Source organism: Macrobrachium nipponense, chromosome 36 (assembly GCF_015104395.2).
Source record: "Macrobrachium nipponense isolate FS-2020 chromosome 36, ASM1510439v2, whole genome shotgun sequence".
Classification (NCBI taxonomy): Eukaryota; Metazoa; Arthropoda; class Malacostraca; order Decapoda; family Palaemonidae; genus Macrobrachium; species Macrobrachium nipponense.
In genome coordinates, this window is record NC_087220.1 from 52559358 (window position 1) to 52585995 (window position 26638).

General features: G+C 44.4%; 1 protein-coding gene across 4 annotated transcripts; it reads right to left on the reverse strand.

Annotated features, from left to right (window-relative positions):
* LOC135203659 (transcription elongation factor A N-terminal and central domain-containing protein 2-like) lies at window positions 1-22755 on the reverse strand. 4 transcript variants are annotated; one of them, XM_064233518.1, is made up of 4 exons: window positions 22577-22755; window positions 5218-5360; window positions 4846-4987; window positions 1-2377 (listed from the first exon to the last, which is right to left on the reverse strand). In XM_064233518.1, exons 2-4 carry the CDS (start codon window positions 5317-5319, stop codon window positions 1914-1916), a joined length of 708 nt encoding a protein of 235 aa, XP_064089588.1. In that variant the 5' UTR covers window positions 5320-5360; window positions 22577-22755; the 3' UTR covers window positions 1-1913. The 4 variants fall into 4 exon arrangements, with proteins under 4 accessions (XP_064089588.1, XP_064089589.1, XP_064089591.1 ...); XM_064233519.1 differs by having other exon boundaries at window positions 22484-22626; XM_064233521.1 differs by having other exon boundaries at window positions 22559-22623.
* Window positions 22756-26638: the final 3883 nt, after the last annotated feature.

Here is a 26638-nt window from a genome sequence, read left to right on the forward strand (position 1 = left end):
AAAAATATGAGTTTTATTTTGACTCAGGAATCAGAATTTAATGAACTGATACTACAGTTTGGGTGAAAATGAATTTATAAAAAATACATTAAAAAAATACAATTAAAGGTCTACTAGTTGCCACAAGGTTGTCACAATGGTACCTACTTTCCTCAAAGGAATCACATGCATTCCAACAATATTACTTATTAAGTAGCTTAACCAGACTAATGAGTTAAAACATTTAATAACTAACTAAATATAGAGGGGAATTATACTTATATATTCAAAATTCATCATAAAGTGAGATGTTCATTTATAAAAATAAGTTCAAGAATTTCTAATTACATTTGTACCATATAACTGCATATCAACAACACATTTTCTGGTCTATATTATCCCATGTATGCTTGTTATTAAAAATGTCTAAACCATGTTAGCAAGACTAAACCTTAATTCTCACTCACCTGGTTCTAAAAGTTTTACATCTTTGTAAGAAATTTAAAACTAAATATGCTGAAAATGTTAAAGATTCCACTAAAATGCTTGTCTACAATGGATTTATGTCCAGTATTTAACCTGCTCTGTCAAATTATATTTAAACAAGAAAACTTTTTTTAATTGCATTCTCTATCAATGGGAATTGGGTCATGAGGGTTGACCATAAGTAACCTTGTGTTAAATGCTTATGTCCAATCCTTAGACTAGATAATACTTCTATTTTTTTTCCCCTTTGCACTGACAAGTGCTATAAACAACTGTAACTTAGGAAATATGGAAAAACTATTAGGCTTTCCCAGTTTCTTCTAAGCATTTTGCTCTTTATTAAAAGTAGAAGAGAAATTATCTATCTAAGACATGGAAAAATAATAAATGAATTTCAGCAATTCCTCACATTCACTTCACTTCTTGACTAGGCCAGAAATATTTGGTAAACAAATTAATGCCACTGCAGACAAGTTGAATCAGTTAGAGAGGGAAACAGTTCTGAGCCAAACTGTTCACTTCATGCTACCCATCCGACAAAGAAAAATTACCTTTTCCTGTACACGTTAAAAAAATCATGATAAATATCATAAATACAAAACAGTTGGTATGCATGTTGCAGTGAATCTCATTTGGTTTAAAAATAAACAAAACTGAAAATGTGTCCTTTTCTGCTTCTTCCCAAAACAATGTTTTGGACATCAGTCAAACTCCTTGAGTATATAACCAGTAGTCTTACTGGAGTACTAAAAGGTATACCTTATAGTATTTACAGTGGAATATGCTATTCCTTAAAAAAGCACCTGCATTCATACTATCTAACTTTCAAAGAAAAAACAGAATGCCAGCTTTATAAATATTTTCTTTTTCAAAATATCCTCTATTTTTTGAGATGCAACAGAAATTACATTATAAGTATTGTATTGAATACCAATGTCAGGCATTTCTGTACAGTAATTGTTATCTGCAGTCCCATATTGTTCTGTAATTGTCACAAAACCAATTCAACAATAAAAACCTACATAATTAGCAATCCACTTACTGATTATCTTTATTTCAACAAGCACTTAACAACTGTCACTTGATTTGGTAAGAGGTGGAATATTTCTTGCCATTTCATATTTCTTTTTTTAATATTAAAAATAAAGATATTTAATGTTAAAGAGCAGACGTATCATAAACAACTTCACTCATGCATCTAATATAAAGCAGACGAAATTAGCATACTGTATAATGGAAACAAACTTAGTGGTTATGTTTTCTAGAACTGGTAAAATTTTCTTTCCAGTTATACTTTACTATCAAATCTTTCACCATTGCAAACTTTCATAAATATCACAGAGAAATTGTTTAAAACATTTTTCCTCAAGTTACGTCACTTCCTTCTTAAAAAATTGAAGTAAAGCAGGTACAAACCTCTAAAAACAGCTGTGTAATTAAAATACATTTCAAGCTTGGAGGTGATCTTTCACAAAGTCAGTTACAGTAACTGATGAGTCTAAGACTGATGATCTCAATTCATGATTATGTCTCAAAGTAAATACTAGTTTTCTTATGGTACGTCTGTAGGAGTTGTTACACTTCCTGTTTGTGGTTTGATAGACTTCCCGTTCTATGAATTCTGCTAGGGTATCATCACAGTCTTTTTTACTTGTGCTACTCTCTCCTTTACTTTTCTTCTTTTTCTCCTTTGATTTCTCTTCATCTCCCATACTATGTTTAGTCCTTAAGGAACCTAAAATCATCTGCCTTGCGATCCTTCTGAAATTCTGAGTCTTCTGATCACACTGAACTTCTATCAAAGGCCTATTGACTTTACTCAAGACATTCTCCTTCCATTTCAAGTACACTTCTTTGGCCATAGCTGCAATCTTTTCATTTTTGTCTTTGCACAACTTGTGGACAGTCTTTCCTGTAATGTTTAAAAAAAAATTCACTTTCAAGATGCAAAAAACTGTTTTCAATTAAGCCTAATTACACTGAACTCACATTTAAAGAAACCATGGGAGTTCTGGATTAAATCAACTAATGTAGTGAGGTCTACATCACGAAGGCTAAAATCCACACCATTACCATACTATGTATACATTAAGCCTTCTTTCAGGCTGCAAGCCAACTGGAAGGGTGGATGGAAGATTTCCAAGTAAAGCTTTGTGTCTACTTGAGCTAACTAACAATTTAAGATGAAAATAGTCATAAAGTACTCACCACATACAGCTAAAACAACCTATATGCTTCAAGGTCTGAATATCACCCATGAGGCATGTAACACAAGTAGTATATTTCAAAGAAATACCACCCTTCTTGATGTCATGGATCTTGCATAAATGACCACAAGCATGAGAAATGGAGTTTGAAGGACCTACTAGACATGTCTCCTGTAGATTCAATTTCAGGCAAATAAAAGATGAAAAAGAGCAACTGCAAACCAACGATCTGAGGACCTCTCCTATGAGCAAAACAATCAAGAATGCTCCTGGAACCTGCTGAATTTCTTGAGAAACGGATAGATTTGGGGTATGAAGCTATTAAGTAAGAAATTTTGAATCTGTCCCTCTTTATTTGAATCACAAGAACCTGACACAAGTACTATGAGATGCTGCAAAGGCATTTCTCAATGAAGCCACAACAACCCAGTAACCTAAGATACATTTTTGCATTCTCGTTTTTTTACCCATCAGCCAATATCCATTCTTTAAACTATCTTAAATCACTTTTTCTTTAACTACGCAGGTTATGAGAGCATATGTAAATGAAGATTCCTTAACTTACATACTCATTTACTGTCAACATCCTACCCAATTCTGATAAGTCTGAAATACTACCTCTGTCCTCTAATACCATATTGGACACTCAAGAGCAGTATAAACCTATCTTGGACAGATAAAAAGCCAAGACAGGTCAACAACATTCCTGTAGCTTAGGATGTGTAAAAATAGAGGTCTTACTTTATGTGAAAACAGAGCTACTACTTTCTTTTTCAAAATTTGTTTACAAAACAAACAAAAATAAACTGGATAATTACTACTACTAAGAAAAATTGCAGCCTACCCTACTTCACAAACTAACATACACTATGGCTACTACTACATTTGTTGACAATTTTTTCCACAAGCCTCCTCTTTGTACAAACCATAATAAACTGATATTTCTCTATGAAAGTAACTTCTGCTTTCTTCATTACAGGTGGTCCCTGGGATAAGGAAGGGTCCCATTCCAGTGGCTTGCCATAAGTCGGAAATCGCCCTAACCCAGAACATCATAAGAAATATCTTAAAAAATGAGAGAGAGAGAGTTTTCTGCCCTTGTAGTGAAACCTCCCATAGGAGGGACCCCCTTACAGTGAATCTCCCAGTGGCTACAGCTCCTTAAGCCAGTTTTCTCACCCCAATATAGTGCCAGCAATTTATGGGGCCGTAATCCTAGTTTTGGCGCCGTTACGTCACCGAAATCATAGTTGCAGCACCCAATTTTTTAAGGAATAAATTTGAAAAAGAATCTTAAGTACTCTGTAGGCTGAAAAGCCATAACCTGAGGACTACCTTGTACACTACTATTTCACTGTCATAACATCATTATATTTTTTACTGTCATGTTCAAAGCTCTCGGCTAAAACCTACACAGATATTCTCTTCACTTGAAATCTGTAATGAACATTTCAATATCGAGTTAATTAGAAAAAAAAAAAATCCTTCAGTATTCTCAATATTTTCTGGAAATAATTACTTCTCATAGACATAAAGACAAGATACAGGCAGTCCCATATTATCAGAGTGGGTTCCATTCCGACGACTTGATAAGCGAAAATTGCCGATAACCGAAAAGCGGCAATTTTCAGCACCAATGACCAAATTTTGGCGCCAATAACCAGTTAATGGCACCTCTGTTAGGTATGCATCGGCGCCAATACTAGGCAGTCCCTGGATTACGACAGGGGTTCCGTTCTTAAGACGCGTTGTAACCTGAAAATCGTCATAAGCCGGAACATCGTTAAAAATCCCAAGAAAACCTTACTTTTAATGCTTTGGGTGCATTATAAACTATGTAAACTGCATTCTTATTGCATTTTTCATCAAAAAAACCTTCAAATAAAAGCAAATCGGTGCATTTCAGGCACTAGACAAGCACCATAAAACCTGATCGCCAATAACCAGGAACAGCCTTACAGAGAAAAAATTCTTAATTGGGTATTTAAGAAGGAATATTTGGTTGCCTAAAAGAGTCAGTGCACATCTTATATAACTTTGATTTCAGCTTTCTATTACCATAACTTTAAAACTAAGTTAAATGAAAACTGACTCCTGACCAATGTAAGACATTGTTACTGGGTTTATTACCTTATATTTTGGAATTATAACTAAAAAAAATGTTCACACTTACCAATTCCAGTCTTTACTAATATTTCTTTGGCAGGGTTTTTACGTTTCAAACTTTCCAGTGTGTCCAGCTTCAATTCTTCTGTTACATCACTCCTCTCTAGAACAACCTTAGCTCTCTCCAATACTTCGATGATGACCACACCCTGTGATTTAAATGACATTTAGTAAGAGATCAAAACAATCTAAATTTTTATACATAAACCAGTATCCTAGCACATATATGTAATTCATACACGTACAGGATATTCTCAACAATCAATCGAGTTACAAAATAATGAGTACAGTGTGTTATTCAAACTTGATGAATATTTTACCTGATATCGCAGCTATTCAATAATAATTCATGATGTGAACAATAAAAATATGAACATACTGTTAAGGATTCAATTGTGGCCTGTTTCATACGTGATTCCTTCTTTTTTACTGGACTAGCATTTGGTGAATTCCTTGGGGTTCTTATCACAAATTTGTCCATCGCTTACAGCTTTTATAAAGGTGAATCTTTACCAAGAATACCTGAAACATAACAAGAACCAAAATTCAGTTTAGGACAAAAAGGTAAATCTCCAAAATGGCACCTCTGGAATACAGTTATGGTTTATGGCAACTCTGAAATATGATTATGGTTTAGAGTTAAAATTTATCAAAAATTTTGACATTAGTACTTGCATGGATAACTATAACCTGGCCTAACCTGCTACCGTACCTTGAGTGCTGTATCCTTCCTGACTGGGGGCTCTGTCCTCAGATGACTACCTTTAACCTTACTTGAAAAATCATGCCAGAAGTGTCTAAATAACCTATAGCACAATGTCCTACCTAAATTCAAGAGTACACTTCAAGCCTTGTACATGACCTTAATTTTGGATATTGGTGGCCATGAATTTGGGAGGTTTTTAACTTGCAGCATGAGAATAAACTAGGGTAAATGACTGAGCGGGGACATAGCGGCCACCTCTTTCGGAACGCGACCACTTCCCAAAAAAACGCTTGAATTGTGCCATTATTTCGTAATTTAGGAGAAAAAACTCTTGACTGATACTTATGGCAACGAATTAAGAGTACTTTGTCAGGAAGGAGGCCGCATTCCATTAGAGGGGGCCACTATGTCGCCGCTCGGCCATTTACCCAATATTTTCAAAGGTTGTAATGAGGAAGAAAGCGGGTAGCCTAGAGTTTTGTGAATTTGAGCAGAAAGTAGAGATGTGATTCACATGACTGCCTTCATGAAAATGATTTAAGATAAAAATGACAATTTGTCTAAAATTGCATTTTTCCTAACTATACAAACCTGAGGTCCTTTTACAATAGGAAGGTACTAGCGGCAGCTGGATAGGTCGTAAGCTTTCGAACAAGGGGTTCGGTAGTTAACTGCTTGTCCGACAGGCGCGCGCGCGTGACTGGGAGGTAAACAAATCACTTTTGCTTTTGGCCCAAGCAAAAACTGCAGAGTGAGGGGTGGCATGAGGTGGGGCTATGTGTAAAAGGACCTCAGGTTTGTATAGTTAGGAAAAATGCAATTTTAGACAAATTGTCATTTGTTCCGACACGGCATACAAACCTTCGGTCCTTTTACAATAGGAAGACTCACTTCTTGGTGGGAGGAATCTGAGTCTTTTGTGAACAGACTGGTGTTCGCCCAACCTTGGAAGCCTCCCTGGTCGTAAGAGCGAGGGAGGGATCCAAGCCTCTGTCCGATTGATCGGGGTGTGCACCGCAGGATCAATGGTCAGACCTCTGGACCGAGTACTAAGAGAGAGGCATGCGTATCTCTTCGTACCAGCAATGTAAGAACTTGTTCCTGTACAGGAGCAAATATAAAGTCATGGGTTTGACTCTTGTAGGCATCCACTTCCCCCCCTTGTAGAAGGAAGTGGTGGATATTCTGCTCCTATCCCTAGTGAAAGGGATAGGATGGGGCTCTGTCATATAGCTCACCTGCATCTCGTCCTCATCCAGCGTAGTGACGACCGTGGCCCTCTGCCCACAGGTAGAGGAGGAGGAAAAGATGGAAGAGAGAGCCAGTCACTCACTCACTCACACATCCATCCACACAGTCACACCAGGACTCGATGCTGTTCAGCCTGCGAGGGTCTGGGTTAGCTACACAACTTGTTGAGCAGCCACCACGGGTCCCAAGGAAAAGGTATCCAAGGACCTGTGGGCAATATCCCGAAGGTAGAAGGACGTAAAGGTAGTCTGGTTAGACCAGACCCCTGCCTTCAGGACCTGCGCCACGGAGAAGTTCTTACGAAAACGCCAACGAGGGGCCAATACTTCTGACTTCGTGAGCTCTCGGACGGGGACGTACGGATGTCGTCACTACCATCAGCCTCATACGCCCTCCTGATGACCTCACGCAGCCAGAATTAAAGAGTGTTCTTGGATACTTCTTTCTTGGTGACCCCGGTGCTAACGAAGAGGCGTCGACACTCAGGCCTGAGGTGTCGAGTTCTCTTCAGATAGCGCCGTAGCGCCCTCACAGGACAAAGCAGCATCTCATCCGCATCATTATCGGTGAAGTCCAATAGGGAGGGAATCGTGAATGACTCGAACCTGTCGTCAGGGATCGACGGTTTCTGAGTCTTCGCAACGAAGTTCGGGACGAAATCGAGCGTCACAGATCCCCATCCCCTGGAGTGTCGTACATCATAGGAAAGACCATGAAGTTCCCCTACTCTCTTCGCCGATGCCAGGGCCAGCAAGAAGAGGGTCTTGAGGGTCAGATCCCTGTCTGACGACTCTCGGAGTGGCTCGAACGGCGTTCGAGTCAGACTCCTAAGGACGAGAGTCACGTCCCACGCAGGGGGCCTGAGTTCCCTGGGTGGGCAAGACCTTTCGAAGCTCCTCATAAGCAAGGAGATCTCGAACGAGTTCGAGATGTCCAATCCCCTCAGTTTCAGGACGAGCGCCAAGGCGGCTCTGTATCCTTTGACTGTGGGGACTGAGAGGAGCTTCTCTCGGCGAAGAAAAACGAGGAAATCCGCTACCTGCTGAAGAGTGGCTCTGAGAGGAGATAGACCCCGTCTACGACACCAACCACAGAAGACGGCCCACTTCCCCTGGTACACAGCTGCAGAGGACTGACGGACGTTTCCAGCCATCTCTGTTGCTGCGCTACGAGAAAAGCCTCTCGTTCGCAAGAGATGGTGGATAACAGCCAGCCGTGAAGACGTAGAGACTGGACTGCTCGGTGGTACCGCTCGACGTGTGGCTGGGCGAGAAGGTTGTGCCAAGGGGGAATCTCTCTCGGTTCTCCTGCGAGAAGAGCCAGCAGGTCCGGATACCAAATGGCCTGTGGCCATTTGGGAGCCACCAGGATCATCCTGAGATTCGGGGTGACCAGTGCTCGACTGATCACCTTGCGAATCAGGCTGAACGGGGGAAAGGCATAGGCGAAGAGGTTGTCCCACGGGTGTTGAAGAGCGTCCTCTGCAGCTGCCCATGGGTCCGGCACGGCCGAGAAGAACACCTGGAGCTTCCTGTTGTGCCGGGTGGCGAACAGATCCACGACTGGTCGCCCCCACAGGTCGAAGAGCCTTTCCGCCACGTCCTGGTGTAGAGACCATTCGGTTCCTATCACCTGATCCCGACGGCTGAGCGTGTCTGCTACTACATTCCTCTTCCCTGGAATGTAGCGTGCCGACAGCTCTATTGAGTGTGCCTCGGCCCACTCGTGCACCTGCCGAGTCAACTGGTACAACGGGAGAGACACTAGTCCCCCCTGTTTGTTGACGTAAGCCACCACCGTGGTGTTGTCGCACCTCAACACCACTGAGTGTCCCATCAAGCGGTCCTGAAACTCTTGGAGAGCGAGGAACGCTGCCTTGAGTTCCAGTACATTGATGTGAAGGTGCTTGTCGTTCTCGTCCCACACTCCTGAAGTCAGCAACTCCTCCAGGTGTGCGCCCCATCCCTCGGTCGATGCGTCTGAGAACAGCTGCATGTCCAGGGGGGGAGTGCGCAGGGGCACTCCTCTTAAGAGGTTCCTGTCGTCCAGCCACCAGGCTAGGTCCTGCCTCACCTCCTGTGTCAGTGACACTGGAAAGCTTGGGGGATCCGTCGCCTGTGACCAACTCTCCTTTAGTCTCCACTGAAGAGACCGCAGGTGAAGACGCCCGTGAGGGACTAACTTCTCGAGTGACGACAGGTGTCCGATCACGACTTGCCATCGCTGAGCTGCCTGTTCCTGCCGAGACAGGAACTGGTTGGCTGCCTCCCTGAACCTGCTGATCCGCGAGTCTGCGGGGAAGACTCGCCCTGCTACCGTGTCGATCAGCATACCCAGGTACTTCATCCTCTGCTTGGGCTCGAGATCGGACTTTTCGAAGTTCACAACGATCCCCAGATCGCGACAGAACTCGAGCAGTCGATCCCTGTCCTGTAGCAACTGCGAGCGGGAGCTCGCCAGGACTAACCAATCGTCGAGATACCTCATCAGACGTATCCCGTGCGAATGGGCCCAAGCAGACACCAGAGTGAACACTCGCGTGAACACCTGTGGGGCGGTTGAGAGACCGAAGCAAAGTGCCCTGAACTGGTACACCGTCCCGTCGAGGATGAAGCGGAGGTACTTTCTGGAGGACTGATGAATGGGTATTTGGAAATACGCATCCTTCAAGTCCACTGAAAGCATGAAATCGTTCTCCCTGATGGAGTCGAGCACTGAGCGTGCCGTCTCCATCGTGAACCGGGTCTGGCGAACAAACCGGTTCAGGGGAGAGAGATCTATCACCGGGCGCCAGCCTCCCGTAGACTTTTCCACCAGGAAGAGTCGACTGTAAAAGCCCGGTGACTGATCCGTGACGATTTTCTACAAGCTCTCTTGCTCAGCATGGTCTTGATCTCCTGTCTCAGTGCTACGTCCTTCGATGACCCTGGAACGTACGACTGCTGTTGGACCGGGTTGGAGGTGAGGGGTGGCCGAGATTCGAAGGGTAATAGATATCCCTCCCGAAGGCATCTACAATCCAGGTCTCGGCGCCGTAGCGCTGCCAAGTTGCCCAATGGCTGGCCAGGCACCCCCCCACTTCCGGCAGCAGGTGAGGGGGAACGCCGTCCCTAGCGTTTCCCCCCTTTCTTCGACTTCTTCCCAGAGCCTCCACGGGAGGAGGAGGGCTGGGAGGAGGGCTGGTTACGGCCCCCCTTGCCAGAAGTCGAAGAAGACAGAGTCATTCCCCGGGGCTTCGACGCAGCTACCGTCTTAGCCACCGAGGAAGCGCTAGCCGAGCTCCTAGACTTGGCCGCAGTCCGAGGCTGCCCAGAAGCCTTCGAGACCGCCTGGTGAACCAGCCGGTCACTGTCGTCAGTGCGCCGTCTGTCCACCGCAGCGTCCACCATCTCTCCTGGGAAGAGAGACGTGGAACTCCGTAAAGGTCCGTTGCGAAGTCCCAACGCCGCTTCACGCCCAGCCGCCCTGGAAACCCGAGTAAGGACAGCGTCCCTTCGTCGGAGAACCAGGTTGGCCCACAGGTTCACCGTCTGGTGGGCAAGGAAGGAGATGGCTCTTCCCCCAGACTGGCAAAGTCTCCTGAAGGCCGAGTCATCTTCGGGAGAAATTCCCCCGGAGTTGGCTGCGACCTTAGATACTGTGAGGGACCACAGATCTAGCCAGGAGACGGCCTGGAAAGCTGCCATGGCGGTAGATTCCAGGCCGAGTGCCTCTTGCTGCGAGAACCACAGGTTCTCGGACAGGAGCTGCTGCAGAGACACACCCGGAGTTAGCCTGGCTAACTCCGGGTTCACCTGTTTGGGCGGCATCGGGTCTTCGGATGGCACGTAAAAACGCCGCTGTCGTAGCAGAGGAGGTGGAAGCAGCTTGCTCGACCTGCCAGACTTGAGCGAACCGTCTTGTCCGGAGACAAGCGATTCAACCTGGTCCAGCACTGAGTCCGCAAGCTCAGAACGCGGCAAACCCACCGTCGGTCTGGGTTCCCTCTTCGGGCCCCAGAACGACTCGAGCCGGGACGTGGGCTCGGATGGTGGAGCGGCGATCCTTCCGCGAGGTCGTTGTGCTGACGAATCAGCGCAATAACCTCGGCAAAGTTCCTCTGGATCTCAGGAGTGACTGCGTCCTGCGGAGTCGGACCGTCCAGTCCCTCAAACAGGAGCACCTCCCGAGACCCTCCTCCCTCAAGGAGAGGAGCAGCGACAGACCCCTCTCGGTCTCCTCCAACCACCTGTGCGTACGACCTGGCTGGTCCGAGAACCGAGCCTGGTACGTACGACGACGTGGTGGGATCCTGAAGGGCGCACCCCTCATCGATCACTCCTCAATACCTCGCCCCTCCCGGGTGTAACCCGAGGAGGTTGAAGGTATGGGAGAGGAAGACCTGACGCTCCCTCCTCGCTCGCTGGCAGAACCAGCGGGCTTGGAAGACTGCAGGCGATCGCCAACCCGCGGTGGCGATCGAGCTGCAGACCTAGTCGAGCCGTCTCGCTGTGGAGAACGGCTGGACCGAGAACAGCGGCCCCGGTCTCGTGTGTCAGAGGAGCTGGTGCTGGTCGCCGTACCCGATCGCTCTCTGTGAGAGTGACGGTCAGGCGACCGGCGAGCTCCACTGTCACGGTGAGATCGGTGCGTATCCTCACGGTGCGTCAGTTCGCTGGTACCAGCCGTGGCTGGTGCCGGCGAACGGGGGGACCTCTTCCCAGCCTCAGCCCGTGGCCGGTCATGGACCGTCACGTCCGCCCGGGCCGGGTAGCCAGCTGCTCGCCGCGAGAGCGAGAGCTGGTCTGGTGAGAGTCGCGTGAGCGGCTGTCACCAGTCTTCCGCTCCGTGCCGTGAACCTGACGCTGAGCGGACTCAGAGGTCTGGTTCCTGGCTGCACGGTCGCTGGTAGGCGACCGTACACTCGGTACCTCTCGCGAACGAGCGGCCGAGACGGACCCTGCTGCTGTGGCCGAACCACTGACAGCAGGTGAGGAAGTGCCGGTGTTAGCCGGCACTCCTCTGGTCCCCGTAGTCTTCTTCCTTGCGGAAGAAGAGACGGGTCCTGCCCCCGAAGGAGCAGGGTGACCAGCGGAAGAACCCCCCGTCTCACCAGAGCGAGACGGGCCCTTAGAAGTTCCCGAAGGAGACTTCTTAGGGGGGGGGGGAGGCGACCTTCTTCTTCTTCGCGGGGGAGCCTTAGAAGAAGAAGGGGAAGAGGCGGCAGACGACGACGACGACGAAGAAGACGATGAAGACGACGACGACACCTTCCTCCTCTTCTTCTTCTTCTTCGTCAACCTTCTCAGGACCGACGTCAGATCTGTCATCCAGGACGGAGCCGGGGCTGCTGTTGCCGAAGCAACAGGGCCCGGACGCACCTGTCCGAACAGTCAGCATCGGGAGCAGCGGCGCCAGGAACGGAACAACATCAGCAGGTGCAGGCATCACAGGAACGGCAGACGAGACAGCAGGAGCAGGTACAGGAACGGCAGCAGTGGTCACGGCAGGTACGGCAGACTGTGTAGGCGGTCCAGATGGGCGGACCAGCGGCACAGACATCCTAGGTACCGGTGGGAGGTCCAGGGGCGAGCTCTTCGGGCACACGAAGTCCGGTCGCGGCAGCACGGCAAACCCAGGTGGCGGCATCACACTCCCCCGAGTTACGGCGACTGGCCCCTGCACCGATGTAGTGGGTGTCACAGAGACCGCGTGCTGGGTGTACACCAGGTGAGGAGGTGAAGCGTAGCCGGGTGTTGTAAGGGTCGTGGTGGTGGTCGAGACCGTTGCATGGGTGACCGCCACGGCGCCAGCGAGATGGTAGAGCAGCCCCTGGACACTCGGCCCGCCCTGCAACCCCAACGATGCCCACACCTGTCCGAGGTCATCCTTCGCGGCAACCGCACCTGAGGAGGCAAAAGTCGGGTGATTAGGGGGATCCTCTACCCGCTCGCAGCGAAGACGAACGGATAGAGGACCCAGAGTACAACTGGACGTCAGGGTATCTAGCGCCCTCCTCCACACTCGACAAGTCAGGAGAAGAGAAGGACCTAGACACCCCCCCCGAAGGGGAAGGCGCGAGACATGGAAGTTGAGCGGGCGGCAGGAAAGAAGACGAAGTGTCCGTCACCAAAGGAGTCGCGGGAGAGCTTTCCGACGACTCCTTTGCAGGCCTTCGCTTCTTCCTGCCCTCATACAAAGTCCACTGCGCCTCCGACCAATCATTACACACATCACAAGGCTCGGCTCGGGTGCATTCGCGCCCCCGACACCGAGCACACAAAATATGAGGGTCTATCTCCGGGAAAGAGCGGAACTTCCCGCAATTACGCCCTTCGGTACCCGGGCATAGTCTCCGTGGGGTAGCGAGGCGAGGAGATTCCATCATAAACAATTAGGTGAATTAATATGAAAAGAGAGAATGATTGTACTTACAATTAACTCTTTCATACACAACACAACCAATACTTAAGAAAGCAAACAACGAGAAGCGGGCAGAGAGCGTCGAACACACACGTCCACTCGCTGTGAGGCCGAAAGCAAAAGTGATTTGTTTACCTCCCAGTCGCGCGCGCGCGCCTGTCGGACAAGCAGTTAACTACCGAACCCCTTGTTCGAAAGCTTACGACCTATCCAGCTGCCGCTAGTACCTTCCTATTGTAAAAGGACCGAAGGTTTGTATGCCGTGTCGGAACAAATGTACATCTCAGCATGAGCCTTTCTCTAAATAAAGTTTTCTTAGACTACATACAACCTTAGAGAAACCATTTATATAACATTTTGCCTTTACAGAAAGCTTCACTGATCGATTATATCCTCACTTGGAGAGGATTACCTATTTGCCTACAGAGTCTGGTTTGAAAAAAGTTAGAGTAAATGCATAATGTAGGCCTAGTAAGCATCTCAGAAAGAATATTATGACCCTAACCAGATTTACCAGTACCTAACAGAACCTCAGACACTACCCTAACCTGGCCAGAGGGGGTCTGCCTGCCCTGGACTCCCCTAAATAAGTCTTAACCATTCACTGCATCCTAGTCATTGGAGACACCATCAGGAGGGCATTTATGCGATAGCCTACGCAGAGGCTAAATACCAATGTTAAATCTGGGCCGGTAAATCTAGGTAATAGCCTTGCATCGGGTTCTAGGTTACATATTCCTTTGGAAATACTAACAGTTTCCTGTAGTATTTAGGGTAAAACATCACAGCAGGCCAAACAGGCCACCTACAATCAACGCTTGCCACCCTCCGAAAAAGTACATTATAACGCGTCCTGACACCGGAGATGGGCATCAGTCGCGACTTCTTGTTGGTGAGAAACGGAGCTAAAGACCTCTACTCTCCTTTCGAAGTAAGTATTTTCTCCAAAGTTAGAAATTAAGGCCACATTTTAAGATTTAAACAGAGGGTAGTGAAAAGGGTGGCTATGGCAGTGGAAATCTCACCAAAACGCTTTAGAAATTTTTACTTATAACTAAAAATGTTTCGAAGATTGACGCCATCTTGATGTTTACGGAGTCGCTTGTGTCAACAAACTTCCCATTTCCTGTGCTAAATCTGCACACCACTTGTACCCATAGACGCTGGGGCACTTTCATCACAACAATCGTAAACCCAACCTCTTACCAGCACTTATTCAAGGGGACTACGGCATTCTTTGCGGCGTTTTGCGCTCTTTAATTGTTTATCAGTGTTGTCAATTGGTATGTGTTTACCCTCCAAACTAGGTATAAGACTTACACAAAACCGGGGAAATTAGTGAAATTAGCGTATCTATTTGTATTATATATACGTACATATTACAGCAATTTTATCATTACTGCATTACTATGACAACTAGAATTCATCGAAACAGTTTGTAAATGCATCGGCGTATGTGTGAGTGTGACGCTCCACTAGATTGGCAACGATGAGTCATTTTTCCTCACGTTGTCTGCTCGTAAGTATACATCCGAAACATTTGTAATTTTTGGGGGTTAATTTGGTTGCAAAAAAGAGATAATAGACATGAATTAAATATGAAATTTTCATTATTAAAATGAAGTTTTATTGTATACTTACCGAACAATTATAGAGCCGTGATTTCCACGAGCGGCAGGATACTAAATTCAAATTTAGCGCGTCGGCGTCGCCAACACTGGTGGTGATGACGTCATCTCCCTCCACTCGCGGGAGAACCAGGTACAACTGCCCAGGTGAATCCAATTCTTTCTGCCCGTCCGTCCACCTAAGGGAGGAGGGTGGGTATAATCATAATTGTTCGGTAATATACATAAAACTTCATTTTAATAATGAAAAATTTTCATTTTATTGTAGTGTCTTACCGAACAATTATAGAGCTGATTACACATTTATGGGAAGGTGGGATTCAGTGGACCACTAGTATTTTTAAATGGTTACATTTATTGCAATACCAGTAAACACTCAAGGTGTCTGTTGTACCTTACCTTGTAAGAGAGCTACAGCAGACTGTTACTGCCTCTGGTCGGTGCTCTTCTTACTATTGTAGAGGAATTGGAATTTGACCAAAGTTAGCCTCTACAGGAGTGGAATCCCGCCGTAGTTCAAGCGAGTCAAGGCTGACTGACGGAGGATAGTAGCAACAAAGATTGCCCTTGCCCTGGGCTAAGACCAGAAATTCAATCATACAAAACATTTGTCACCAACACCAGATTTAAAAACATATATACCCAACCATTGTATAATCTGACCTAACAGACTGGTGAGTATCCCAGGTACTCAGTACCCCCAGCTTCCCTTGAACTCGACAACCTATTCAAGGTGAAAAGTTAGCATAGAGGTGACGACCCCTGTGCCGTTTCTCCCAACACCATGCCAGAAACCGCCACGGACCTAACGTTTTACAATTCTCGAAAACCGTTTCTATCTCTTTGAGATAATGACTCGCAAAAAACCGAATTCGATCTCCAGAACGTGCTCGAAGAATCGAAGCTAAAGATAAATTCTTTCTGAATGCTAAAGAAGTTGCCACTGCTCTAACCTCGTGAGCTTTAACTCTCAGAACGGAAAGATTGTCGTTCTCGGACTGCGAGTGCTTCACTGATAAGCTCTCTAATAAAGAACGATATAGCATTCTTAGAAAGAGGACGAGAGGGATTTTGAACCGAGGTCCAGAGCTTAGAGGATTGTCCTCTAATACCTTTAGTGGCAAACAGATACTGCTTAACAGCCCTGACTGGACATAAGAGCCTTTCTTCCTCCTCATGTCCAACCAAATCAGATAAGTTCCTTACCACAAAACTCCTCGGCCAAGGGAATATTAAGAAGGATTTCTCAATTTGTTTTTGGCTTAGAAAGGTGGGTCAAAGATACCGAAAATACAGCATTGCCTTGAGAGAAACCGACTCTTTGTCTATAGCGTGCAATTCGCTGACACGCTTAGCAGAAGCTAGTGCAATAAGAAAAAGTGCCTTCTTAGTCAAGTTCCTGAGTGAAGCCGACTTCAAGGCTCAAACGGTGGCCCCATGAGGAACTTAAGCACCACATCTAAGTTCCAAGCCACTGTATCTTGCGGGAGCTTAGTGGTTTTGAAAGACCTAATGAGGTCCAACAGATCTGAATTGGAGGAAATATCCAAACCTCGATGTCGAAAAACCGAAAAACGAAGAGAGCATGGCTCTATATCCATATAGATCGTCGAAGGAAGCCAGTTTCTTAGAGTTCCTAAGAAATAGAAGAAAATCTGCTATTTCTGTTAAAGAGGTCGCAGAAGTAGAGACTTTAGCACTTCTACACCACTCGCCTGAAGATTATTCCACTTCCCTTGATAGAGTTTGTTAGAAGACTCTCTCCTACAACGAGCGATAGCTTCTGCAGCTCTTCTTGAAAATCCTTTCGCTCTGACAAGATTCCGGACAGTCTGAACCCTGTCAGAGCTAGAGCGGACAAGTTTTCGTGGAACCTCTTAAAGTGAGGTTGTTTGAGAAGCCACTTCTCTGGAGGAAGAAGTCTGGGGAAGTCTACTAACAACTGGAGAAGGTCCGGGAACCACTCTTTCCTGGGCCAAAAGGGAGCGATTAACGTTAGTGTTACATTGCTGTGCGACATGAACTTGTTCAGCACCTCTCTTATTAGACCGAACGGAGGGAATGCATAAGCTTCCAGACCCGACCAATCCAACAGCATTGCGTCCACCCCGACCAAGCTAGAGGATCTGGGACTGGAGAACAAAAGAGAGGAAGACGGTTGTTCCTTGATGTCGCGAACAGGTCTATTGACGGTCGTCCCCAAAGGCGCCAAAGTTTCTGACAAATCTTGTTGTCCAAAGTCCACTCCAGAGGTAACACTTGCTGTTGACGACTTAAAACTCGTCCCGCCAGGGAACGGTTATCCTTTTCCGTTAACAAATCTCGGGACTAGCTGAACCCTTTATATTTGATAAGTTATTGTGTCTTGGAATGCCTTGAGATGTAATTATTATAAACGGGCTTTCGTTTGAACCACAGGAGGAGATCCTTGGCTACTTCGTACAGAGAGAAAGACTGAGTCCCCCCTGTTTCCGCACGTACGAGAGAGCCGTGGAGTTGTCGGAATGCACTGCCACTACTCGACCTTCTACTAAGCTCCGAAACTGTCTGAGCCCCAAGAAAATTGCTAACAGTTCCTTTAACATTTATGGTGGAACTTCTTCTCCTTCTCCGACCAAGCTCCTGAAGTCCGTTGATTTCCCAGTAGGGCTCCCCAACCTGTGTCCGATGCGTCGGAAAGAAACTGTAGGTTCGGGAGGATGGGGTCGTAAATCTAACCCTTCTTCCAACCTTGCTCGAGAGAGCCACCACCTTAGGTCCTCTTTTATTTGATCTGTGACAGGAAAGGTAATCGAGTCTGGTTGTGTCTTCCTGCACCAAGAGGCTTCTCAGGAAAAACTGCAGAGGTCTCATGTGCAGTCTTCCCAACGTCACAAATTTCTCCACTGACGTCAATTTGCCCAGGAGCCTCATCCACTGATTGGCAGAACTACCTTTTTGTCCAAGAACTCCTGAACTGTCTCCAGACAGCCTTGCACCCTCTTCGGGGACAGAAAGCCCGAAAAACTTGAGCATTCAGAATCATCCCCAAAGAAGGATGCTCTGAGATGGAACCAACTGGGACTTCTGTTTGTTGACCAGAATTCCTAACTTTCTGGCAAGATCCAGAGTTGTTCCAAGGTCCTTCATGCACCGACTCTCTGATTCCGACCGGAGAAGCCAATCGTCCAGATAGAGGGAGATTCTTACTCCTAATATGTGCAGCCAGCTTCCTATCGGGGATAGAACCCTGGTGAAAAACTTGAGGATCGGTCGCTAGTCCGAAGCAAAGCGCCCGAAACTGAAACACCTTGCCTTCGAACATGAACCTCAGGTACTTCGAGATTCGCGATGTATCGGAATGTGAAAATAAGCGTCTTGCATGTCCAGAGAGACCATCCAATCCCCCTGTCTGATGGGACTCCAGAACGACCGAGTGGTCTCCATATGAAAATTTTGTTTTCTGGACATGCAAGTTCAGGGGCGCTCACATCCAAAAAACCGGCCTCCAGCCCCCTGATGACTTGGGAACTACAAAAAGGCGATTGTAAAAGCCTGGAGGAGGGAAAATCCCCTTCTATCTGTTCTATCGCTTCTTTGAGAACAAGCGCTTCCATTCTTGCGGCTAGCGCCAGAAATTTGTCTGAGCCCGGAGAGTATGCCTGGAATGGAATTGGCACAGGTGAGAGCGAGGGAGGTGAAACGAGAGGAATACGATAGCCGAACTTGAGTACTTGCACTACCCAGGCCTCTGCTCCTCTGTTTTCCCATTCCTCCCAAAACAGAGCCAGCCTGGCTCCCACTGGTGCATGAAGAACCGAGCTTTCATTGGAAGGTTTGTTAACCTTGGCCGAGGCCTTAGACTGAGGTCGCAAATTCGACTTCGCCGCCAAAGAAAAGCGCTTGGGGTTTTCTCCCTCGAAAAGGCACTTGGGCCACAGGGAGGAGAAACCGAGGAACAGTCTCCACAGGAGCTTTAGGTCTCTTAGTAGACTGTGCCAGTAAATCCGAAGTAGATTTCTTATCTAGCGCAGACGAAAACGTTGACAACACTACATCGTCTGGAAAGAGGTTATCTTTCACAAAAAGGAGCAAAAAGAGAGATTCTGTTGGGAAAATTTCCCTTTTAGAAGCAAAGGAGCACAAGAGAGACTTCTGTTTGGGAAAGTAACCCTTTTAGAAGGCAAAGGACACCAAAGTTGCCTTTTCTTAAGGGTACCAAAGGCGATGAGCGAAGCTAACTCATCACATCCATCCCTAATGGATTTTTTTTGTTTGTCGCACAGGACAGAACACCAATCCAATCCTCCGCTAACTCCTGAGAAAGAGAAGGACAGTCTTCGATCTTGGCCGCTAAAGCGCCAATAGTCCAATCAAGGAAGCTAAAGACTTCCAAAAGTTTAAATTGATTCTTTACAACGTGGTCCAACTCAGGCGCTGTAAAGAAAACTTTCGCTGCGGCGAAAGCAGATCTTCTAGAGGAGTCGATTAAACTGGAGAAGTCTCCCTGGGAGGAGCAGAAACTCCCAGAGAAGGAGCTTCCCCAGTTACATAAAACCTATACCTCTTACGAAGCAACTTAGAGGAGGGTAAGCAAAAAAGAGCCTTCCTAAGTCTCTTTCATAGACATCCATTTCTCAGTCTCTTTCAACAAATGTCTAACCGCTTTAGATAGAACAAGTTTTGGGAGGAGAGGGTCTGAAGTTTTCCTCCTCATCAAAAAAAGTCGAAGTTGGGGAGCGCGGAGCCGCTTTCTCAAATAATCTGGATAAGATACCAGAAGAAATCTAAGGACGTGAATAACACGAGAGGTGATGTGAATCCTCCTCCTCTACTTCTTCTTCATTCTCCGATACCGCCGAAGAAGTAGACGGAACTACAAAACCGGATCTGAAGGTTCGAACCACCCTTGGACTCATTCATCCAGTTGGTTAACATCTCTAACTGCTTGCGCAAAGGCGCCAGAGGAAAAACGAATCAAAAACAGTTTAACGTAGGCTTGGAAGAGCCTAAATGTTCAGCAGGAGGCGGAAAAACTACTTGCGCCTCGATCGGAGCCGCCGAAATTCGAGGCGAAACAGGCGCATCAGGCGTAACAGACGAAAAAGCGCCTAAAGAAACACCCTTAGAACTGCTAGCTACAGCACTAAAACCACAATCTTTACTAGTAGATGGAGCCGAAAAAGGCACAGATTGAGGCGACGAACGAGCCGCTAACGGCCGCGGCGCAACCCTACTCTCAGGCTCCTTATACCGCTTGACTGGAGGAGGCGAAGAATCGGCGCCTGAACGCCTCTTTAAGGACGCGAAAACAGGCGAATCTCGCCAAGAGCGCCGCGCGACCGGAGACGAATCGCTTGAATCATTCGAAAGGCGTCTGACTGCAACACCTTTCCAACGCTTAACCGAGGCCCTGTTGAGGCGCAACAGGCTCAACAAGAGAGGCGCCTGTCTGTGGGCAAATCCCGATCGACTCCCTTGGACTTCCGGTATGTCTTCTCCCCGGTGCGGGGGAGCTGGACAGTGACCTTTGTCTAGGAGACGTGTCAGGACAGACAGACGCACCCTCACTACACTCTTACCTAAAGCCGCTTTCTCCAAAACGTCTTAACTGAATTACCAAGTTGCAAAACCGTATTCGCTAGTACCGAAAATTTCTGATCTAACCTCGATTCCAGACTGGCAATGGTGTCGGAAGAAACTACACGGGAAGCCGGAGAAGTGGGATTAGTAGGAGGAATAGGAGGTGTAGTTAAAGGAGACATAACAATTTGAGGAGAAACAGAAGGAACAGATGCATCGCAAGACGAAGCAGAGCTAAGTCTACTTTCCCTAAGCGTTGCTTTTCTAATTCTGTCTTTAGCTAATTTCTCCGAGTATGAACTAAAAAACTTCCATTGAGAATCAGTCCAATCACTACACTCGTTACATGTTCGATCTGCTGAACAAACCTGTCCCCTACACTTAACACATTTAGTGTGAGAATCATACTCTAACTTGGATAATCTAGTTTTACATCCTGAGATGCAAAACCTAACTCCCGACGGACTAGAATCCGACATGGCAACGCCTAAATAAAAAGCAAAATAACAACAACGCCAAAAAAGAGTACTTCACCAATTCCGAAGATCAAATCCACAAGAAAAAAAAGCGAAGCAAGTCATCCAACCGCACCGACCACCGATGTTCACCGGACGCCGGCAGGTAAAGAATTGGATTCACCTGGGCAGTTGTACCTGGTTCTCCCGCGAGTGGAGGGAGATGAACGTCATCACCACCAGTGTTTGGCGACGCCGACGCGCTAAATTTGAATTTAGTATCCTGCCGCTCGTGGAAATCACGGCTCTATAATTGTTCGGTAAGACACTACAATAAAAAAACATTTTGAAGTAAAGTTAAACTAAATATTGAGTAAAGTAAACAATTAAAGGAATAAACCTTTGCATCTCATAATCAGTGTTGTCGTCTGCTGCTCGTAACTGTGTTTGCGGAGTGAGTGCTTAGGAACCAGAACCACAGCGTGGTTCAAGTGCACTGTAGAGTGAATTAAGACCAAAATGTGTATAATTACAATCAAATAAGCACTGTGGAGTTTCAGTTGTGATGGCAGTAAGGATAAAAACCACCGATTACAAAGTAAGAATGAATTCAGTTCCAACCATAACCCCGGGAATAACAAGTTTCATACTTTCACTAATATAGGCAACAAAATGTTGGTTTATTGTGCTGATTACAACTGCAATCTTGAGTAAGATCAATAAACGTTACATATATACGCTAACATTGTTCAAATGAGTGCTGGGAAGGCTGGGAAAAGATGGTGGCCGTCACTGATGAGAACCTTCCATGCAAAACGTAGCCGCCATATTGGATTTCAAAACTGCCTTTTGAAAACATATTTTACTAAGAGCTCACATGCTTATTTTAGTTCGTATGGGGCTTTCATATATCACATTATGTTGACGAAACTTCAGTCTTTTAAATGGTATGCTTAGAGTTGCAATTGTATTCTTGTTTCACCAATTAAATATCAAGTGAATAAGACCCGTCCACCGTGATGAGGGTTGGCCTGCCGTGGTGTTCTACCCTAGGTTACTTATTAAGAATTTACCATTATTTTTTTTGGGGGGTCGACTGTAATTAACCCCCAGGGGCTAGTACTAAACACCCAAGTCCATAGTAACATTCCTTGTAGTCCGTGCAGTTACCTAGGTATCTATTGCCTAGAATTACTGCTAGGTCTATTAGGCTCACATACAAGGCCTAAGTACCACACTTCACATTTCACTTGGAAAATGAAACTTGGTAAAAATACACAGAGTTAGCCTATGCACTTACTAATTACAACAGAGATAGCCTATACCTAGTAGCCTATGTAGGCTCTTCTAGCCTACCCTAACCTTAGGTAATTTACGCCTCTAAGTAGTAGTGTAGCTAGGTATGCCCTGTTCTGTCGTAGGTCTTATTACTACATAAAATTGCAGTCAGCTTAAATTGACTACTTGGTCAATTGGGCTACTAGGCCTATATCCTACAATAGGTAGTAGTATACCTAGTTGGCAGTCAACGATGGCCACGATAGCCTATTCTAGGTATAGGCTAGTAGTACTACCTATGCATTATACTAGGTAGCTACTCTCCTTAACTTTAGCTACTTATGAAACTTTAAGTCGCCTTACTTTTTTCTAATGTTGGGCAGCCGCAGTATCACTACATTATCATAATTGTTATAGCTAAATCTGTAAAAATTATACCTGGAAAGGCAAAATTACCTAAGCTTCGACTGATGTTCGAGTTTAGTCTAACGATATGTAAACAAAACAGATTATGTAAGAGAGTCACTAGAGCGCAACCCCAAAAGAAAATTAACTTCGTTACTGATATAAAACTTTTCCCTTCCAATCCATAGGTTTTAAACTCAAAGAATACTTCTATCAGAAACCGTTTTCATAACATTCTCTACGCACTGAATATAAAACTTGAAATTAATTGACGAGAGCTAACAAAACTTCGGTTAGAATGCACGGAGAAAAAAAATACTATCCCCGTGGTTTAGTTTATTTATCCTAACCTTTTCTTAACGCGGGAAGTTTCTTCTTCCAGCCAATAAGTTTTTAACTTCTGGACACGTCAGGGAAGGAGAGCGTGGAATTTAACGGTGCACTCCAATTGCTCAGTCAGGATTTATACATATATATATATATAATATATATATATATATATATATATATATATATATATATATATATATATATATATATATATATATATATATATATATATATATGTGTGTGTGTGTGTGTGTGTGTGTGTGTGTGTTGGGGGGGGGGGGGGTGGGGGGGGGGGGGGGGGGGGGGGGTGTTGGAAAGGCGTCTTTTCTAATCATGGGAGTACATTTACATCTTTTCTAAGAAAGAGCATCCAAAGCAAATGAACTCCAGGAAATGAATAAAAAGGACAGAGACGAGTTATTGGAAAAGGTGAAATTGTTTAGTTCCAAGAAAGAAAAATCCAAATTTGTTTGGTAGACTATCAACATCGAAGTGTGAATAATGATGACATGTTATTCTCTCTCTCTCTCTCTCTCTCTCTCTCTCCTCTCTCTCTCTCTCTCTCTCTCTCTCTCTCTCTCTCTCTCTCTCTCTCTCTCTCTACGATACCATTAGAGACAATTGAAAAGAAGAGCGAGAACTGAAAAATAAATATGACGGCATGATAAGATAAGTGGAATTTTCACGAGCTATATCAATGCATAAATCTTAACGTGTAGGCTACAGAGTAACGGTGGTAACCCTCGTCATATAAAATGAAAATGCAATTTAGATTCCAAAGTCCCAGTTACTTATTCCTCTGCTTGGTATCGATTATCAGACCTTTTGGAATTGTTTAGGTTGAAAGGAATGATCCCTTCCTGGAACTTATCACAAATCTAATTATGTATTTTCTTAGGTATTATATAAAAACTAGAGTGGTAATTAGATATATGATTATGATAATGACTAAGCTGCAGACGAGGGGTGGATGATGATCATGCATTTGTATCCTTGAGTATTTTGATACCAAAATACTGCAAAAAAGCAGTACCAGATGACATAGACATTTCGTTGAGTAGCCACTGGTTTTTCATTTGCATACGAGATAAGTGAATTAATCTGTGCAAATATATTCGGACTAATATCCTATGGGCGGAGAGCACGCTATATTGTAATAGCACTGCAGTAATGAGAATATATTCTCATCTTTTTTTGGTAAACGGGATATACGTACATGCATACATATATTTGTATATACACTATACATTTCAGATGTATAATAATGCCTCTGAGACATGCAAATATAAAATGCATGCATGCTTAAAGGCCGTATAGATTCCTGAGTGCATAAATATTGCATGTGATATTTATTTGAGGTAGTGCTAAAAAAATACATTTACACATGAAAACGTATTCACTTACATCAGAGTATTAATACTACACAATGAAGACGGTAGGCTTATGACATATACGTAGAAGCGTGAATAATATATTATATATATAATATATACATATATATATAGATATATAATATATATTATATATATATATATATTATGATACAAAAGGAATGACATGCATGTTTCGAAAATGTTCCCAACATACTTATTGCTTTATACGTAGAACGGCTACGTCGCTTATGTCGTAAAACGACGTCAGTGACCAAAACTTTTGCAACGCCAGCTTCTAGTATTAAATCATTCACTCGAAGTACAAAAAATATATTCTTTTATAGAGCAATATGCCTTCATATACATGTATGTATGTATGTATATCATCATACATAAATATGCAGGATAATCTGGAATGCTTCCAATATCAAGAGAACTGAATAGACAGACTTCAGAGATATCCTGAAGAATTAAGCCCACGTTATAAACAGGTAAAGTCGCCTCATTTCCAAAGGACGATCTCATTTCCATCCTGCTCATCCTTAATGCATGAGAGGCTGAATTCTTTTAAAAATAATATTGTTATATGTACCTAAGTACGCATGTACTTATGTTTACTTCTCCAACGTTTATTATTCGTACTCACACACACATACACACACACACATACACACACACACACAGAGAGAGAAGAGAGAGAGAGAGAGAGAGAGAGAGAGAGAAGAGAGAGAGAGAGAGAGAGAGAGAGAGAGATTCAGATGAATGCTGAGACAACGGAGACAACCGAGGAAGAAAGATCATAGGATAAAGGGGAAGGATTTGCGGCCGTCCTTGGAAGGGATTTAGGATTCTTTATGGGCAAAGGATGGAGATTTATTAGGCGCTGATATTAAAGGAGGACAAAATCCTAGGAAGTGGAACGGAGAATAAAATACTTTGATTCTGTCTGTCTGTGTTTTACAGCAAGCTCAACAACGACAAGTTTTCTCTGGCTTTAATAATAATAATAATAATAATAATAATAAGTCGCCAGTTGTAATAGAAGAGAGAAAGCAGTTATTGGAAAAATAGAGAAGACTATTTACAAGTTAAATGCAGCTGATGCAACAATATCTTCAATAATACTTGTTTGAAAGCGGGTCTCATTCAAATAATAATAATAATAATAATAATAATAATAATAATAATAATAATAATAATAATAATAATAATAATAATAATAATAATAATAATAATAATAATAATAATAATAGGCCGGATTAGATTTTTATTTATTTCGTCCGTCTCAGTCTCTACATGGTGAATAACGCCAATCGTACATTTTCCATTTGTTTAAGAACAACGGCTTAACGTGTTCAAAGTGGTTTCTTGTGTCGTATAATTAATTCACAGAATTCTTTACTTGGAGAACACCTGGCTGAAGAGTGAATAAGTCATTTATCACTTTTACTTGTCCACATTCGATCGCGTGTTACTTTTCAATGACTTATCTGTCAACATGGTCCTGTATAACCAAAACGTACTTATTGAATGTATATCTTACTTTCGCTTGTTGGTTCAATCTATTTGATTTCCAAATTTCATTCAGACTGCCCACTGATTTGCCATTTTTAAAGCATTTCAGTAAAGTTTTACTCCAGAGAAAACTTACTGGATGTCATTGTTCCTAAATACTAGAAAGTTTTAAGCTTATTAATCCTTTTTCCATCTAATGTGATTTCGTCACTGTGTAAATAATGCATTCTATCTAACAAAATGTGTTTCCATGATTAAAACAGCATCATCTACGCATTCTCAGCCTATCAAGTTTCTAGACTTTCTCTTCTGTCTGCTGTCTCCAATAACTCTTTTAGCTATAGAATCCACGAGAAGAGCAAATAGCATCAAACGTACCATAACATTCCCGCGTAGAGCACCACTGTTTACAACATGACAAAACTCATTTGTTTTGTTTGTGAGTTGTTCGTGAATTGTTTCATTTAGCTTATCACATTTAAGGTAATCCCCTAGTGACGTAAAATCTAGAATACTGTGCAAGCTGCAAAATGCCTTCTGTTGATCAGGGCCAGGGAGAGCCATCACTGGGCCCTGGTACTGTGAGTGTCATTGGGCCCCTACCATTTGGCGAGCGAAGTGAGCCCATCCAGCTGGGGGGATCAGGATTTTAGAATTTGACCAATTTTAAGAGCCAATTTAAATTTAAAGCCATAAATGTTCACTGGTAGGATGTAAATTCTGTTCATCTTGCCGTATTTGGAGCTTTATTTATGACTTGCAGTTAACAACTTATTTTGTTATTACATTACGTATAATTTTGAGATAACAAAACTTACTCATGAAACTCATTAAAGTGGCATTGTGAAGTAAGTCACTGTTGGCCTGTTGCATGTTGTGTATAATTATCATGCAT